This window comes from Dermacentor silvarum, chromosome 6 (genome assembly GCF_013339745.2).
Source record: "Dermacentor silvarum isolate Dsil-2018 chromosome 6, BIME_Dsil_1.4, whole genome shotgun sequence".
Taxonomy (NCBI): Eukaryota; Metazoa; Arthropoda; class Arachnida; order Ixodida; family Ixodidae; genus Dermacentor; species Dermacentor silvarum.
The window spans coordinates 22,394,854-22,412,743 of record NC_051159.1 but is presented as its reverse complement, the minus strand read 5'-3'; the positions used below and the strand labels follow the sequence as shown (position 1 = coordinate 22,412,743).

General features: G+C 46.6%; 1 protein-coding gene across 3 annotated transcripts in view; it reads left to right on the top strand.

Annotated features, from left to right (window-relative positions):
• Positions 1 to 14,814, top strand: part of LOC119455329 (transmembrane protein 50A) — a 144,485-nt gene extending 129,671 nt beyond the window's left edge. For all 3 annotated transcript variants that reach the window (XM_037716722.2, XM_037716721.2, XM_037716720.2), the window contains one exon: positions 14,124 to 14,814. In XM_037716722.2, coding sequence (XP_037572650.1) covers positions 14,124 to 14,224 — 101 coding nt within the window. In that variant the 3' untranslated portion in view covers positions 14,225 to 14,814. The remainder of the gene's footprint in view (positions 1 to 14,123) is intronic.
• The last annotated feature ends 3,076 nt before the right edge of the window (positions 14,815 to 17,890 follow it).

Here is a 17,890-nt window from a genome sequence, read left to right as displayed (position 1 = left end):
TAAATTGGGGGAGTGGGTCCAATGCAGGCTCTCCGCTGAGGCTTTTTTTATTGAAAAGTTGGGGGTGCCACTGTTGCTTTCTCCCGAATGAGCGGCCCTGCACGCCGGCCGGACGCTTGTCGCATCGGAGACCTTACCGCAGCTGCATGGAGCTTTGACAGGTGGATACTCGGTGGCGGCAGCACTGATATTATTCCCCACCGATCTATTGTAAATAAAATGGAAAAATAGCGGCGGAAAGAACACAACGCAACTACGATGGTGTGTCGAGCAGACGACAGCTGCTCAGCCCGTGAGCTTGCCTCAGCCAATAAGCGCTGCCAAATTAGCTGGAGCCAACGTTTATTGGCCGGAGATTCAGATTAAGGCGATGGCAGCGCCGCCACAATTTCCACGTTTTTTGCTTCACCCTCGGCACTTGCAAAGGCGTCCGCTGGACCCACTCCCCCATTCAGGGTTAGCACAGCCCCTTGAAATCCTTGAATATCCTTGATATTGACAGTATAAGTTCAAGGGCCCTTGAAGCTACTTGAATACCCGTGGGCTCCTTGTAATCCTTGAAAATCCCGTGGGATTTGTTCCGCTAGAGGAAATTAACGATGTAACTCCGCAAGTGATGCTTATATTTAAGGCCCTTTCGCTTACGAATGCCCATGAAAACAAGCTGTGTTGACTAAAGGGCAACATCAGGAAGTTTCGGTTTTAAATCTCGCAGCCCCTACGTCGTCTGGCAACAAATATGGATTGGAAATCCAATCCAATGCGAGACATATCGCTCGCTCGGCTTGCGTATAGTGCCTAGAATATACTCTAGTGTGCCGTCCACCGAGAGTCTCCAACGCGGGACTGTGGCGTGGGCTGTGATGCCTGCCGCCGCGGCCCACCAGACGGCGATGCCTGTCGGCACCATGCTAAATCCTGCGGTGTTTGACTCGCGTTCGTTTGCGATGCGTTGATTGCTACGCGTCGATTGCAATGCTTAGTTCATTTCTCGCCTTGCTGCCGCTTTCGTTGCAGTCTTTTCTTATTGTGAGTGGGTTTTTTGCATCTATGTGTGCACTCGTCTGTCTAAAGAAACTTTGAACAGGTCGCGAAACCGCGATTTCCCAGAGACGCGGAAAGAAACGGCTCATCTCATTACCCAGCGCGTCCGCAGACCCCGAACGTATTGCGGATTGGGACAAGAACATAAGAGGCAGATCGCCGGGCAAATGGGAGACTCGCGTCGTGTCTTGCCTGAAGTCCGCCCATGTCTCAGCATGGTCCGGCACAGTCTCGAAGTGCAGCGCACCAAGCGGCCGGCGGCGGCAGGCATCACACTCGGTGCTACCGCGACACCCGCTCTCGGCACACTAGTATGTCTCTTTTAGGTACTATAGTCGGGCCGTTTGTCGGCCTCGTGCGCGCCATTTCAGTGAAGTTTGCGTTGTGTGTTTACTTTGACAAGATGCCAGGCGGGAAGTGCAAGTTTCAGCCTGCGTGGCTGCAACATACGGACTATCGTCACTGGGTGAGACCGGAACCAAGCGATCCTTATCGAGCAATGTGCGCATTATGTCAGAAGACGGTCGACATTGCAACGATGGGGGAATCTGCCTTGAAGAGCCACCAGAAAGGCGACGAAGTTTCCGTCGAACAGCCAAAGAAAAAGAAGCGGAGATAACAGCTCTTGAAAGAAAAATTAATGCGAAAATAATGCTCCTTTCCAAGTCATGTGAGGAAATAAAATTACGCTAACACTCCTTGAATTCTGCCTTTTTGCATCCTTGAAATCCTTGAAATGTCCTTGAATTTCCAGCCAAATATTGTGTACGAACCCTGCCCATTCTAGTACACTCTACCTTCATATTTAAAACGACTAGATCCAGTTCATAATCTAGGTCTGCGCCTTACGTGCAGAGCATACATAACGCCCCCTGCAGTTGGTCTGTGTGTAGAAGCAAATGAGTCCTCACTAGACGAAAGATGAATAGCAATCACATGCGCATATGTTCAGGGCGCAAACAAAACACCTTTGTTATCCAATCATCACAACTTGTCCTTCTGGAATGCTGTTCACCAATAGATCCCAAGCAACAAGGTCATTGCTTCTGGGAGATACGTCACGAATTGCATATATTGGGCACATTACCTGACAAAACCACGCTGCACGGCCCCCATGGTACAGTTTTCCACCAGTGTGTGATCTCGCTCTTGCACAATTCAACAAAAGACAAACCCCACGAGAACACATCATACAAGAATATCTCACACTTAAAGAAAAATGGAGTTGCCATCACACGGGAATTTTTCACAGATGATTCCAAAGCTGCAGCTTACATCAGGAGTGCAAGGGGAAATGGCAGGACTTCCTCAGTGTGCGTCAATATTTACTGCTGAGTTGTGTTAGTAGCTGCTGCAGGAAATAATAAGCAAGAACAGCACCAGGTACGCTGAGTGTAATCAGAGCACTGCACTGCAGTCATGCCGTTACTGGCGTAAGTAATATAACGAGGGTTACAACACAAGGACATACCATAAAGCTACGCTGAGTTCCGAGTCATGTAGGAGGAATTGATGGAAATGAGAGAGCACATATGTGCTCCACAAGCTCGCACCAATGAAATAGAGAATACTTAAAGATTGCATGAAGTTAGTATACACTGAGGGACAAATGGCAGTCTACATGGAATAAGGAAATAAATGACAAGCTACACATGACAAAACCCATCCGAGTCATGCACACATCAGGAACGGTTTTTTCAAGATACAGTAGAACCTCGTTCATAGCTTTTCAGAAAATACGCGAAAAATAAACGTACCACCCGCGAAAACATACGATCCGAATCCTGTAAAGCTGACAAGCATGATATTGAGGTGCAAAGGCAGAAAACATTTATTTCTTGCAAATGATGTTACAGTCGAATCTCGTTAATTCGAACTGACGCTGTGGTCCCGTCAAAGTTATGTGTATTCTAATGGGCGAGAACGCTCGGTAATTCGAACGCGAAAGCATTTGCGACGGTTAAATCGAACATAACCGCGCACCGACAATGCTCTCAGCAGCACGCCAAATCACGCGGAGGCGCCTCCGACTGGCAATGTTCCGACACCGCCTTAAAGCAAAAGCTTAGGAGAGACCCCTCAACGCCGCGCGGAGAAATAAAAATGAAAGAAAAAAAATACCGCGGCGAAAATTTCCTCTCTCAAATGGTCGCCATTTCAGTGTCGCGCCGGAACACCAGCGTCGCGCCGACGTCTCTCGGCCAACGCAGCGGCTGCGGCGCAGAGGGAAGCAACGCGGAGTCCGGCCAACGAAACTGCCCACGCCGCTCGCTTCAACGGCAGAAAACGAAACTTAGAGGAGCGGGTTAAGCTGGCGGCGGACGCGCACTGAGAGTCGAAGGTGAGGGAGTTGAGAGGGAGGGCGAGGGGAGCCATCGAAGCGACGGGGTTGCCGAGGCCAAATGCGCTTCCCTGCCGCCCTCCTCCCTCACGTTCGACGCGGTCTCCCCGCTCCGTGAAGTTTCGTTCACTGCCGTTATCGGGATGCGCGCGAGAGATAGATTGTGGTTGTGAAGAGGAAGAGGCGCTATCGGGCAGTTCCGTGTAAAGTCCCTATATAAGAAAAGTACCGCCATCCTTTGATAAACGCCGCTTCTCTCTCTCTCCTGTATCTCCGATTGGACGATGATAGCGCGCGCTTTTCACTTCTTTATATTTTCTTTTTTTCCGCCTCAGAGCCGTGTTGAAAGTCCTCTGCGCAGCCGCAGTCGCCGGCGACGGCGCGCGCCCTGCCTGAAAGCTTCAACGTGGACTTTCTAGGTGCGCCACCGTCGACTTGACTTTCGCAAGCAAAAAGTAAAGAAAAAAAGCAAGCGCTTTAGGAGAGGAGGCGGTGGAGGAAAGAGTAGATGGCGGTACTTTTCTTGTATAGCCCTCGCTCGTTATGTGCTTGCGCGCCGCGATATTTCACGACTCGCACCGTTCGTACGTAGCGCTATGGCGCACAAATACGTCAAAAATACGTCCTTTTAATTCGAACATATTTTCGGGCCCCTTAGAGTTGGATTTATCGAGATTCGACTGTATTTTCTGCTGGTGCGTCACACCCTTGGACAGGGTGTGACGCACGTCCTTTTGCGCACATTGCAGAGCCTTGTCCGCATTTTCGTTGTCTTTCGTGCAAAAGAAGCTTTCTAAGGCTTCCAGGCCAGCAAGGGCTTCGGCGAAGGTGGGCGCAAGCCTTCGTTCTCGCTGCCGTCTTCAGGCGCCTCGTCCGCCACCACCTCCGGTGCGCCCCGCACCGCCTGTTTTCGCCGCTTAGTAGTTCGCGTTGAAGCGTGGTAGCGCAAAGGTCAATTCGCTCGCCGCTGCTGCCGCGCTTCGCCACTTCGGGCGAACGAGCAATACAGAGAAGTCGCGGAGGATTGAGCACTGCACCCGCGCGGCGGCTCTCTGACACTTCACAAGCAAGCGGCCTTTGCACACCTGAATGATAATTTTTCGCTGCAGAAAAAATCATACGACCGCAGTTTGCCGCAATGCTGAACGTTGCTGCCGAATAATCGTATTTTCCGGTAACGTATTAACCGGAATGTATTAACACATTCCTCTATGGAGTTATGTTTATTTTTTGCGATTGCGAACGTAGGAGCTGGGAAATTGTATTAAGCGGGAACGTATCAGCAAGGTTTTACTGTATATAATGTCGTCTGCGCATTGGGCACATGCACCTCACATAGAACTTCATTCTGACAAAAGAAAACAAGCCTGATTGTGAAAAATGCCAAGATGAACTGACAGTAAACCACATCTAATTCTCGATCGTACACAGAACTTGAAACGATGAGGGAAAAAGATTTTACCCCATTTTACAACGGACGCATTACTTTTCATCCAGCATTTATTTTAGGTTAAAATGCACTTGTTGATACCACACATGTTTTTAGCTTTTTAAGGGAAGCTGGGGTCCTTGAAAAACTCCTAAATACAGACTGTGTGCTTCGTACATGTCTGAGAAGAAGGCTGAGGTCTTGAAGAAGGCTTGCACCAGTTCTTGCGAATATATTTAATATCGGTCTGGCTACATCAAAATTTTCAATACAAATGCAAATTGCCAAAGCACTAGTGCTCTTTAAAAAGTGGAATCGAAATGACTTGCGTAATTACCGACCGGTATCTAACTTGCCAATTTTTTCAAAGGTTCTCGGGGAAAATAATTCACTGTAGGGTCCTTAACTTCGTTGAAAGCGCCAGTGTGTTAACACGTCACCAATTTCAGTTCCGGAAGAACATTTTAACAGAATTAGCTTTGCTTCACCAAAAGGAATATATTTTAACACAATTTGAAAGCAAGAAAATAGTGATGGGCTTATTTGTCGAATTTTCCAAGGCTTTTGACGATGAATCATGAAGTTTTGCTGGTTAAGTTGTATATTTATGGTATAGTACATCGTTGTGGGTTACATTTATTGCGGTCATATTTATCCCATCGGCGGCAAGTTGTCCAAATCAATAACTCACGATTACAAGTTCTTCGACTTCTTTGTGGTGTCCCACAAGGCAGCATATTGGGGCCCTTGCTATAAACGACATTGTTAACAGTCGAATCTCGATAATTCGAACTCGAAGGGGCCCGAAAATTTTTTTGAATTAAAAGAAGTTCGAATTAACGGAAGGACGTATTTTTGAACTATTCGAGCACCATAGCAAAATGAACTAACGGTGCGAGTCGTGAAATTTCGCGGCGCGCAAGCGCATAGCAAGTTGCGCCCACGCCGGCCAACGCTCGGTTCCTGATAACGGCAGAAAACGAAACTTCAGGGAGCGGACGGCGCCGACATGGCGACGGGCACGCGCGCGCGCGGAGACTGTCGAAGGTGAGGGAGGATGGCGGCAGGAAAGCCGATTTGGGGCGCGATTTTGTACGCGTTCCAAAATGGAACGGAGGCGTTCCGTTCCATCGAGCCGCACACGATTGGTCAATTTGAACGTCGCGGTTGAAATTGACCAATCGTGTGCGGCTCGATGGAACGGAACGCCTCCGTTCCATTTTGGAACGCGTACAAGATCGCGCCCTTGGGTTGGCCTCGGCAACTCCGCCGCTTCGGTGGCTCCCCTCGCCCTCTTTATCAACTCCCTCGCAGCTCCCTCACCTTCGACTGTCTCCGTGCGCGCCCGCTGGCACCGCCGGTACAGCAGGTTCGGCGCAGATTAGCCTCCTTGAAGTTTCGTTTTCTGCCGTTACCGGGAAGCGAGCGTTTGCAGGCGTGGGTGCCGACGCCGCCGGTCCAGCCGGCCCGGCGCCAGCTTAGGGTACGGCCACGCTAGCGGCAAAAAACGCGCGCGTCATGCCGCCGCGAGCGGCAAGTTGCCGCGCGTCAACGCCTTGCCCCGAGGCCACCGTGGCGCGCGCGTCTCGCCGCGTGGCAGCGCGATAAGCGCTCTCCGAACGCGCGAGCAACACCTCGAGCGCTCGTTGTTTCATGCGAGAGACGACGATCGTCGATTGAAAACCCGGCGCGGACCGGCGGCGGTCCGGTTGTGATGGCTCCGTGACGTAACCCTCGTTGCTCTTGATTGGTTCTTCATCTCGCGGCACGCGGCATTTGCCGCAGAAATGGGTCTCGAACCCCTTTCGCGTGGCACGCCGCAAAACCCCCGATTCCTGCCGCTTTTGCCGCCCGTGGCATGACGCGTTGCCGCGCGTTTTTGCCGCTAGCATGGCCGTACCCTTAGGCCGCTCCCTAAGTTTCGTTTTCTGCTGTTATCGGGAAGCGAGCGTTTGTCGGCGTGGGCAGTTCGTTGGTCGGACTGGGCCTCCGCCGCCGCTGCATGAAGGGGTCTCTCCGAAGCTTTTGTTCTATTCGCGACTCCAGCAATTCATGCGACACCTAGCGGCGAGCGCCGGAAACCTCGTACGGAGGTCGGAGCGTCGGAGCAGACGCTCCGTCCGTAGCCTTCGCACTGCGATCGGGTGCGCGTCAACCATCAACGAAACTCCACACGGCCGTGGAATTATGCTGCGCTTTGCAGTTTTGCGGCGTCGAAGAGCCACATGGATTGCGAATCTTATGATAAGCTGCGACAACGGCAATTGTTATGTTCGCAACGTCTTGCTCGAGAAAGTTTTTTTCTTTTTTTTTCAGCCGAGTTTCGGTTTGTTGTTTGTGTGAAGAGAACGCGATACTGTTGCTTGTACTATGTTTGCAGTAAAGCGCTATAGCGAACTTCAGGAAGTTTGCGTTGAGGTTGTTACTGCCATCGTGATAACATTCAGCGTATTGCTGCAACATGCAGTTTCATGTGATAGCCGGCGTGGTAATGCAGTTTATGATGCAAATTTCGCCGCGGTACTCAAGCTTTCCTTCATTAAAGCTGTTATATCGGATACATGCTGGCGCACAACGTGGAACTACGGAGTATGGTACATCAGCGAAAATCGTTACATCGGAGTTTCAGATACTCCCGGGTAACGTCGGTAAATCGTTCTATGTAAACACATGTACGCGCCAGCGCGTAAAATAACTATGGGATGACATAACGGTACGCCTTCCTTACGACCTGGACACGCTACCCGTGTAACTAGTGCAAATTAGTCGGCGCTCATTTTAAAATGCGTAATTATCAAAGCAATTGTATCACTTATCAGTGTCTGAAGGAAATTGGTAGTTCAGAGGCGAACACAGTTTTGGCCACTTAAAGTGCAGGCTACGTAATTTATAGAATAACATGAAAAATTAGATTCCTAATGCAGTAGCTTAGTTAACATTAATTTACACAGATGCATTTGTTTTATTTCATTAGTACACAGCAGCCATAAGCGACGTGTTCGTAGACAGCGGGGAGTAATCAATCATGGTCAGGCCTTGCAGCACAAGCCATACATGTACATGGTGTGCAAATGTGTTTTTATTGTAGTAAGCAGATCTTTCAGTTTCTTATTTATCGTTTTGTTCTCTACAAGAGAAAAAATGGTTCGCCACAGATTCGTAGTGCATGCTGGCGATAAAGTGCAAAGCTTGATTTTAGGTTCGCTTGCTCTCTGGACTGAAAAGAGCGTGCAGAGTTTGTGCCTTCGCCGAACGAAAATGTGACAACAACAATGAGAAAGTGCGCGCCGGCTGTGCATTTATCCGCATTTACAGCGGCAACAGCTGATCGAGCAAGTCGGTGCGCTGCTGCGGGCCATGTTAAACGTACCAAACTGAGCAGGTTGTAATATTTCGGCAATCCTGGCGAGGCCAGCGTGGCGTATTCAACTTCGCTGGCCGCTGTCTCGCACGCTCGAAACACCGGACTATCTATCCACGCCTTAACAGTGACTCAAAGCAGCAGAAACCTGCGTGTACTTTTCCGGCCATCCAACAGTGCACGAGCACTTCGGTTCCACGACCAATGGGTTCAAGAATCAGAATCTCGTGTGGGTCCGCTGTCACGCCAGATGTTTGCACACACCGTGCGACCACTTCAGCCTCATTACCCACTGTGCCTCTCTCAGATCGGCTAAAATGATTTGGCCGGCGTAAGCTACTCGCTTTCCTTCCACAAAACAGCGCAAACCGGCATCACACTGCACGAAAATCATCAAACTACAGTGTACTGTACATCCAACACAGCGGTTGTGGCGACGGGGGGACCTCCGTATAGCCGCCATGTTGCACAGTGTAGCCAGACGCGGCCAGTTTTCGCAGCGCCCCCTGCAGTTCATTTGAGTTGCGAATGGCGGTGTCGGAGCAATGCCGGTCGGAGGCGCCGCCGCGTTATTCGGCGCGCTGCTGAGAGCATTGTCGGTCCGCGGTATGTTCGAATTAACCGTCGCAAATGCTTTCGCGTTCGAATTACCGAGCGTTTTCGCCCATTGAAATACACATAACTTTGACGGGACCACAGCGTAAGTTCGAATAAACCGGCAGTTCGAATTAAGCGTGTTCGAATTAACGAGATTCGACTGGTATTAATCAGAATACCAAATTTATTTTAATATGCAGATGGCACTACCATATTTTTTTCTGGTGGTAACATCGATCAGCTTATCTCTAATTGCAATGATACTGTAGTTCAGCTACAACATTGGTTCTCATATGACTCTATGAATATTAACAAAAATAAAACAAAAGCAGTTATCTTTCGTGCCAAAAATAAGCCAGTCCTTCCTCATGCCAATATTATTTTGAACTCTTGTCCTGTTGATATTGTTGACCATTTCAAATGCCTCGGTGTGACTGCACACATGTCCTGGGAATCCCATGTGAACTTACTAGTAACAAATCTTGCTCCAATAACTGGAATACTAATTGGTAATCTCAGATACATTCGTTCTGCAAAACTTAAGATACTGATTTCTCTTTTCTATTCACACGTTAACTACTCCCAAACTACATTCTCGAATCTACAAAATATCTACGTTATGCAGAAACGATACCTGCGCCATGTGTACAGCGCTGCAGGTTTTTTTTCCATAAGAGCGCGTGTTATCACGGCTCATAAATTATGCCACTATCATTTGAGTACTAGATTTAAATATAAGGTGAGATATAACATAGGTAACCTAGGTAAACTGGCACACTTAAGAAAAAAAATGAGCACTATTATGCTACCAGACATGGGGAATATTGGAACATTGTTGCACCCCGCTTGACCTCTGGCGTGGAACGCCTATGTTATTTTTTGCCAGCACTGTTAAACCATTATCAATCTGCTAATTTTGATTGATTTATTTGTTGCACTGCTAAACTTAGATCTATGTTTGCAGAAGAAGAAATCTGATTTACTTGTCGTGGTATTTTTTTTCCGACCCATTGTGTTTTACTTTTGTTCTGCACTGATCAAGTGTTTGCATTTGATTATTGACCGTTACGATGCCCAAACGCCGCTCATTACGTTGGGCTGCGGACTCGTCAAGCCACCTACTGGCAGCTTTTTTTCCCGTTGTCCTCCATCTGTGATGTACATGGTGGGAAATAACAATTCATTAAATTTGTTGGAATCCTCGGAGCCCTCACCCAGACAACCCTTCTAAAGAAACTACACCTTGTGTTCGGCGCATGGTAGCCTTAGGTGCTTATCTGCCACCAAACCCAACACACCATTTTCTTTTTTAGCAACAGTCACTGTCCTCGTCCGTGCAGACATTGAGGGTGGAGTCGGCGCCGCTTTACGCAACTTTAAGTTCCATGTAAATGAACAAGCGCTGCGGGACTCGCTTACCCTTGGGTGCCTTGCTAGTTACGCTTTACAGGAGGTGTCACAACATGGCCGACCTTTAGGAATTTCTTCTTTACGCAAGTTAATCGAAGGCCATTGATATACCGTGCCTTGACCATTAGACGTGTTTCTTCGTTCTTGTGCCTGTATAAAACAGCCGATTCATCCGTGCATTTACAATCTTGACAGTGCAAAGAAAGATCTAGAAATGAAATGAAATGCCTAAACAGTTATCGGTCACGTAGGCTCGCACGTGTGCCCGATTGACAGGGGGCGCTGCCATACCTGAGCCCAGCGGTCGATTTAGGCCTCCTTGGGTTCAGCGAGAGCAGGGGGGAAAGTAAGCATGCCCACAGTAGAGACGATTGGAAGATTGGTGGCAGAAAAGTAGGGAAACGACAAACAACGTTCCCAATAGGGGTTCAGAAAGTTTGATGATGAAAATTCATGTTTTCTTTTTGTTTGTTTGTTTGATGACAGGTAGGACATTAGGTTGGTGGCGCAACCCATCGGCCCATTCTAAAAGGGACGCTCCTAGCATCCATCCACCTTTCCATTCATGCGCAGACAAGCTTTGTGTCTACTTTCAATTCTGCCACAGTGCGCCCTTCAGTTGATAGTCGGCGTTTGTGTTGTCTGGTTCTCTTCTCTTGGTGTCCGTGTCTGCACAAAATCACTAATTTAGCAAGCTAAATTTCGACATAAATTTGCTCGCATGATTACCACGTGATCGAGTAAATTTCTCTTACTCAGCCTTCGTTGCAACAGCAAACCAAAGCCACGGTTAATTCTGCCAACTGTGTGGTGGGTATTTATTGCTGATAACCAGTGCTAGCAATGGAGAGGAAAACAAGCCGGGATGGGCTTTGGGTGTACAGCAGCATTCCTCTTGGAAGACAAATATGTCCAAAAAAAAAAAAACGGGAACAAGCAGAAGGCTATAATAAAACTGCGTTAGAGTCGTAGTGCAAGGTATGCAGAATGGCTTCCAGATATTTATTTTACTTATTTTTTAAATACTGCAGGCCTTGCGGAGGCCAACGCAGGAGGACTAAGCTACATACAAAATGGAATCATCATCATCAGCCTATATTTTATGTCCACTGCAAGACGATGGCCTCTCCCTGCGATCTCCAATTACCCCTGTCTTGCGCTAGTGTATTCCAACTTGCGCCTGCAAATTTCCTAACTTCATCATCCCATCTGGTTTTCTGCCGACCTCGATTGCGCTTCCCTTCTCTTGGTTATCTATTCTGTAACCCTAATGGTCCACCGGTTATCCATCCTACGCATTACATGGCCTGCCCAGCTCCATTTCTTGCGCTTAATGTCAACTAGAATATCGGCTATCCCCTTTTGTTCTCTGATCCACACCGCTCTCTTCCTGTCTCTTAACGTTAGTCCTAAGATTTTTCGTTCCATCGCATATGGCAGGCATTGCCAAATCCTGACTGGGAGCTTACCACTGTCGCTGAAAAGTGTACAATCATTGCATTCTACTGGTGCCAACATATGGGGCAGAAACTTGGAGGTTAACAAAGAAGTTCGAGAACAAGTTAAGGACTGCACAAAGAGCGATTGAACAAAATGGAATATTGAATGTTAAAAAAATGAATAACCCAAGTACAATACTAAAACCAAGAAGCCTTTTGGAAAAAACACAAATACAATGCAGAATTATACAAACAATAGACGAAATATTTGAATGAACACAACATGTGATGTAGGAAAGTAGAACAAGTAATAATGTCATAGTAGAAAGGTCATAAGTCATAAATTATACCAATATTATCACATAAAATATATGCTAATCCAGAAGACAGCTAATTAGCCTTGAAAGCAAACCATATTTAATTAGAAATGCGTTCAGTTGAATCAATGCTCATTAGTTTTTCTTGTAGGTAGACTGTTCACTCTGTTATTGTGCGTGGAAAGAAATAATATTTGAAAAGGTTAGTTCTAGCATTGTAAGGTGTGAAAGAGGCAGTGTGGCAATGCCTTGTTGGGCGCGCGTCGTAAGTGGTTTTGTGTAAGGCTGGTGGGAAAGAAACAATGTGTTATTGTTTATTCAAAAAAGAAATTTAAGTCTGAATTTTTCTTCTTAAATGCACTGTTTGAATATATTTTTAAAATCATTAGGTGTTCTGGAGAGTCACTTGTGCGATATTTTGAAAATATAAACCTTACGGCTTTGCACTCAATCATTTCTAAGGCATCAATGGAAATATATAGTAGCTGCATATTCTAGTTTAGAGACGGACGAGAGAAGTAAAGTTTCAGAGGGGGCATGTTTTAATTTGTGTCGGGGAAGGCTAAGTTTTTGGAAAGCCGTGTCACCTAAGCACGAAGTGTGTGGGTTCCAGCTTAGATTCTTGGTTATTGTAACGCCAAGGTACTTGTAGTTGCTAACTTCGGTAAGTACTAGAGATCCAAGGCAAACAATAAATTATTATTATTTTTTTTTCATGAATACTGTGTTGCTTATGCTAACTTCCATTTTCCAGTGAATGCACCAAGATAAAATGTGTTGTTGGGTATAATTTATTGTGATTGGGCCTTGCTGACAGGTAATTTCATCACAAAATAAAGAGTCATAAGCAAACAATTTTATATTTGCGGGCTGAGTAACAATGTCAACAATGTTATGTATGTTAACTAATAATGTCTAATAAAGTGATCGTGCTGGCTAGTTGGTGGAAAATCTTGAACTAAGGAACAGCACGAAAGACAAGGGTGCAGAAGAGGCATGCACCATGTAGCGCTACATGTGGTGGTTGTGTGTGCCTCTTCTGCGTCTTCGTCTTTCACGCTTTTCCCTAGTTGAATGGCCCTAAAGCACTACTCTGAGGGACATTGCAAGTTATGAGAACTTCACTGGAAGAATAATTATCAATTACCTAGAGTTTTAGAACTCTGCTGATTCAGAACTGAGGCAGCATAGCTAGAAAACAAGGGATCCTTATAAGTGTTGGAGACTAGTAACAAAATTTCATTCGAAAAACTACTCAAGAGGTTGGATTGCACAACATTTCCAAGTACACACAGAGGCGAAACACACACAACAGAGCGCTACTTGCAACCATGGATTTATTTCCTTGTCAGAGGGGGAGAGTGACAAAGAAGAAAACATCTTGCAAAAAAAGCGCCATCCACCAAGCCAGCTTTGTCACATGATCATTTTGGCTGCACTCGTCATCGAAAAAAAAGCAACGCGAATAGAAAATTCCAGATTAGGGAGTGAGGAAATCTATTTCTTTTGCACCAAGTGAAACGGATGGCATGCTTACACGCACACACTTCTCATATGCGCAATCTCAGCGGCTTCAATAATCTCTCACGTCATTTGGCTGCCATCTTTGCTCACAATCTTGCATTTCTTAAAGATTGGCCGACATTCGCAATCTCTACAATGTATCCCAAGGTGTCCGGCGACAAATGCAGTTGTGCTTCTGTGATTCCCGTCGAAATGTTGTGCAATCCAAGCTCTTGTATGCTATACCAACACGCCCATCTTCAACCATGGAAAAGAACTGAAGGATATGAAGGAAAATACGAATGTAAAACTGGAACCAACATTCACAGAAGTGGCTGCACTACAAGCTTGTGAAAGTGGCAATAATAGATGCAATGAAGTGTCCACATTGTGTGTCTTGCAAAATTGCATCGCATTGCTACAACTTGCTAAAGGTTTTCCAGGAGTGCTGTTTCCGAATAGAAGGAATGCATGGAAGTCATGTGGCAGAGGCTCTCGTTTTAGAGAATACTCTCTGGAATATGTCTTTCTCTCGTGAATAGGTCTAGGCGGAATACAAATTGCAGTGTCATTCTCTGATCTATTCATGCACAGCAGTGAAGCACAGTTCAGTTGGGCAGAGTTGCACCAAGGGCAAACATCCTTGCCTTGCCATTTATCAATAATCCTGTTTCTCTTGCAGGGCCTTGGTGTTCAAGTTTGGGCGAACTGAAGACCTGTGGGGCTGAGACAGCATCAAAATTGTCACCGGGGCTGCATAATCTTAGTCACAAAAATTGTTAATAAGACGTTGTACTTAAGTCTTAGCAACCACGGTTTTTTTCATTCTTCAGTAACGTTGCTCCTGATGAATTTTCGTCGGCTCTGTTTTTTGTGAATGTTGCTTAATGCTAATGTACGGCCTATTTAGTGTATATTACCTCGTTACTACATTGTTTTAATAATATTATCCGACCGTGTTGTATGCTGATAGGATTTAGCTTATGTAAGCTTCTTGTCCTTCAGTTTGAGCTGCAGTGTCAATCTACAAGCCTCATGGCAACCTGTACCTACTTTTATTTCTAAGAAAGTTAGCATGTATTGATATTTGGATCAAGTTTTCTGCTATGCTTCATCGCAGCCATTATCAAATCATATTGTTAATAGTTTGCTTTGTGGAAAGGAAATGTTGCATTGTTTCAGATTTTTACAACTTAAATATGCCCGCATGACTTGGTGGAATTTGGGTGCATAACTTTAATGTCGTAGCACGTTGTCTTCTCACACTGTTTCGATTTGTGACATAAGCAATTGCCACTTGTGATTTATAATTATATGAATTGCTTGGAAAGGGCGTCAGCCCTAAATAAATTGCATGCTCTTGAGTCTCTTAAGTGTGATTAATTAGTGCGCTGCTGAGCATGAGGTCGCAGGATCGAATCCTGGCCATGGCGGCCACATTTCGAAGGATGCGAAATGCAAGAACGCCTGTGTGCTTGCGTTGTAGTGCACGTTAAAGAATCCCAGGTGGTCAAAATTAATCTGGAGCCCTCCACTATGGCGTGCCTCATAATCAGAAATGGTTTTGGCACGTAAAACCCCAGAAAGAAGAATGTGATTAATTAGCGTGGTTCAAAAACGGCCACATTCTTGTGGGAAAAGATCAGGCTGTGCGGTTTTAAATATTAGGAAGAGACACTTGATGAGTTCTGGTGCGCCAGCAGCAGACAAAAGAGAAAGCACCAAATGAGTACCCAAGAGTCACATTAATAAAATCATCTCTTAATTTGCCAGATTTTTCATTGGAGATAAATCTGCTTGGTAGTATATATGAAAGTAGTATATTAAGTAGTATAAAAGTAGTATATAAAATATACTACTTAAACCCTGTTCTACATAGCTCTCTTTTCACAGAACACTCTTATTTCTTCACACAATGACCACCGGTTCAAAGTTGGTGTGCCTAATTATCGTGCTAATATATAATTTTAATTCTTTTTTACCAACCACAACAACAGACTGGAACCACTTTCTCGGCAATATCGCGACCATCATGGATGACAATTTTAAGACTGCCCTTTTCACTGCCTTAATGTAATTAAACACTCTTACCCAGTCCTGTCCATAATGTTACTATGCCTGAGAGTAAATAAATGAAATAATTGCCTCCAACAGCAAAAATTTTCTTGGTTTGGATTACTGATCACTGTCCTTGCTAATTTTTATTATGTCCGCTATTCAAGCAAGTATGGACTGGAATTGACTGATGTCAGTCAACTTCCCAGACAGCCTGCGGGCTGTCTTGAAAGCGATTGCGTCTTACGTGACGCACGGGTTTTCTCGTTGGGTAGGCATAGGCCTGCACTTAAAAAGGCGCAGGCCTGCGCGCCACACGAAAAAAAAGAAGAAGAAGCTCATGAGAAGGAGCGTGTCGCGACGGCTCCGCCGATTTCGAATGTTTTGCGGCGTGTGATCGAAAATTCCGTCTACAATCCTTTGTGGGAAGACGGGGAAGTTCCAAGGAACACCTAGATATCCGAATCAAGTAGGTGGTCCAATTATTATTGGCACATCGACCACTTCTTTGAAGAGCCACGACGGCGCGGCAGCTAAACCTAACCAGCGTACACTCGGCGCCATTGTTCTCGCCGCCCCCGCGGCGAGTTCAACCTAACCCGGTGATGAAGCTGATCTGGGCCCCCCGTACAGCTTAATACGTCAGGTTAGCCCCTCAAGATGGACGTCGTGAGTGTGGAGGGAGAGTATAGAACGAAGGAGTACGCTGAAGAGCCAGGTTGGCATACCGTCGGGAAAGGCAAGCAAGCCAACGTGGAATCCGGAGTTCCCGGAAACAAAGACCAAGGAAAACGCCTCCTAAGCGAGGTTTTGGCTAGAAACAAGTGCACTAATGGCCAGAAAGTACGGCAAGTCATCCTGGCGAGCAAAATGCCCAATTTGCCGAAGGAAGATTACAAGATAATCATGCGTGCACGTGGTGGCTTTAAGGTTACCAACTATGGACTCGATCGCCTAGGATGTTGTGTGCGTAATGCCGCTGGAATTCCCAGAGGCGAATCAGAAGGGGACATCGTGTGTGTCAACTATAAGCAGAACATTTTAGTGATCAGTACGCCATCCGACGACCGTGCTGCAAAATACAGGCATATTACCAGCTTGAAGATAGGCAACCAAGAATTCGACACAAGCTCCTATGAAGCCGCCCCGGAGAATACATCTAAAGGAATAATACGGGGGATATCCCTGGAAGAATCCCCGAAAGACATATGGGAGTATCTGGTGAGGCCGCAGAATCCGGGCGTCCTTATGGCCAAGAGGATGGGGAACACCACAAATGTCATCATTTTATTCGACGGACACTACGTCCCAAACTATGTGAAATACGGGTGCGTACTAGCCAGATGTGTGCTCTACAGAAAACGGATCGACATGTGTTACCAGTGCGGACGACTAGGCCATCGAGCCGACGTCTGTCCTAACCCCAACGACAAGGTATGCAGAGGGTGCGGAAGTGAAAACCCACCGCAAGACCACGAATGTGAAGCAAAATGTGAGGCCAGGTACAAGCTACCGTACCTAGTGAAGAAATGCCGCTGGGAGAGGGCCAGAAGGGAAGAAGAAAAGGCGGAGGCAGCGCGCAGTCTCCATAATGCCAAAGAAACAAAGGGGACATATCAGAACAGCCAAGGACCGTATGGAGGAAAACAGTCAGAATATAACAAGAGGGACAAGAGCCAAGATACTCGAGGACGAGACAGATCGGGATCCTTCCCTAGACTCAACAGAAGAGAAGAGGGCCGCTCAACATCACGTAACAGATCCCACAGTGACAAAGAAGAAGCACACTCCAGCAATGGCTCGGTGGACCCTTACAGATGAGCTGGGCGAACGCAGTCTCCGGGGCGCGCGCGGGGGCCGAGGCTGCTTCTCAAAGTAAAATAAGGGAGCTAGAGAAAGAATTAGCACAGATTAGGCAGATGATGGTACAGTATAATCAAAGTAACGCCGCATTAAAAGAGGAGAACAGAAAGCTCAAAGAGGAGAATAACAGAATTAGGAAAGGAATGGCAGAAAACCGAGAAGTGACACAAGTTGTAGCGGAGGAAAGAGAAATAGATATGGAGGAGGATGTAGCTACTCCGGCTAAACGTAAAGCCACGGAAGATACAGTGGGAAAGTTCAAACAGTGAGAAAAAGACCAAACCAGTTAGTGCACTTCCAGAGCGTCAGGAAGAAGTCGAGCAAAGAATCGAGGCAAAAATAGAGGAAATGGGTGCAAGAATCATGCAACAAATACAGCAGCAGCTTAATTCGATAGTGACCCGCATCGCGGATATAGAAACAAGAATAGCGGCGTGGGGACCACAATCCAGTGGGGGTGGTCCCATCAAAACTACAGGCAAGCCCTACATCAAACCCCCGGTACTAACCGAGAGAGCAGGAAAACTGTAA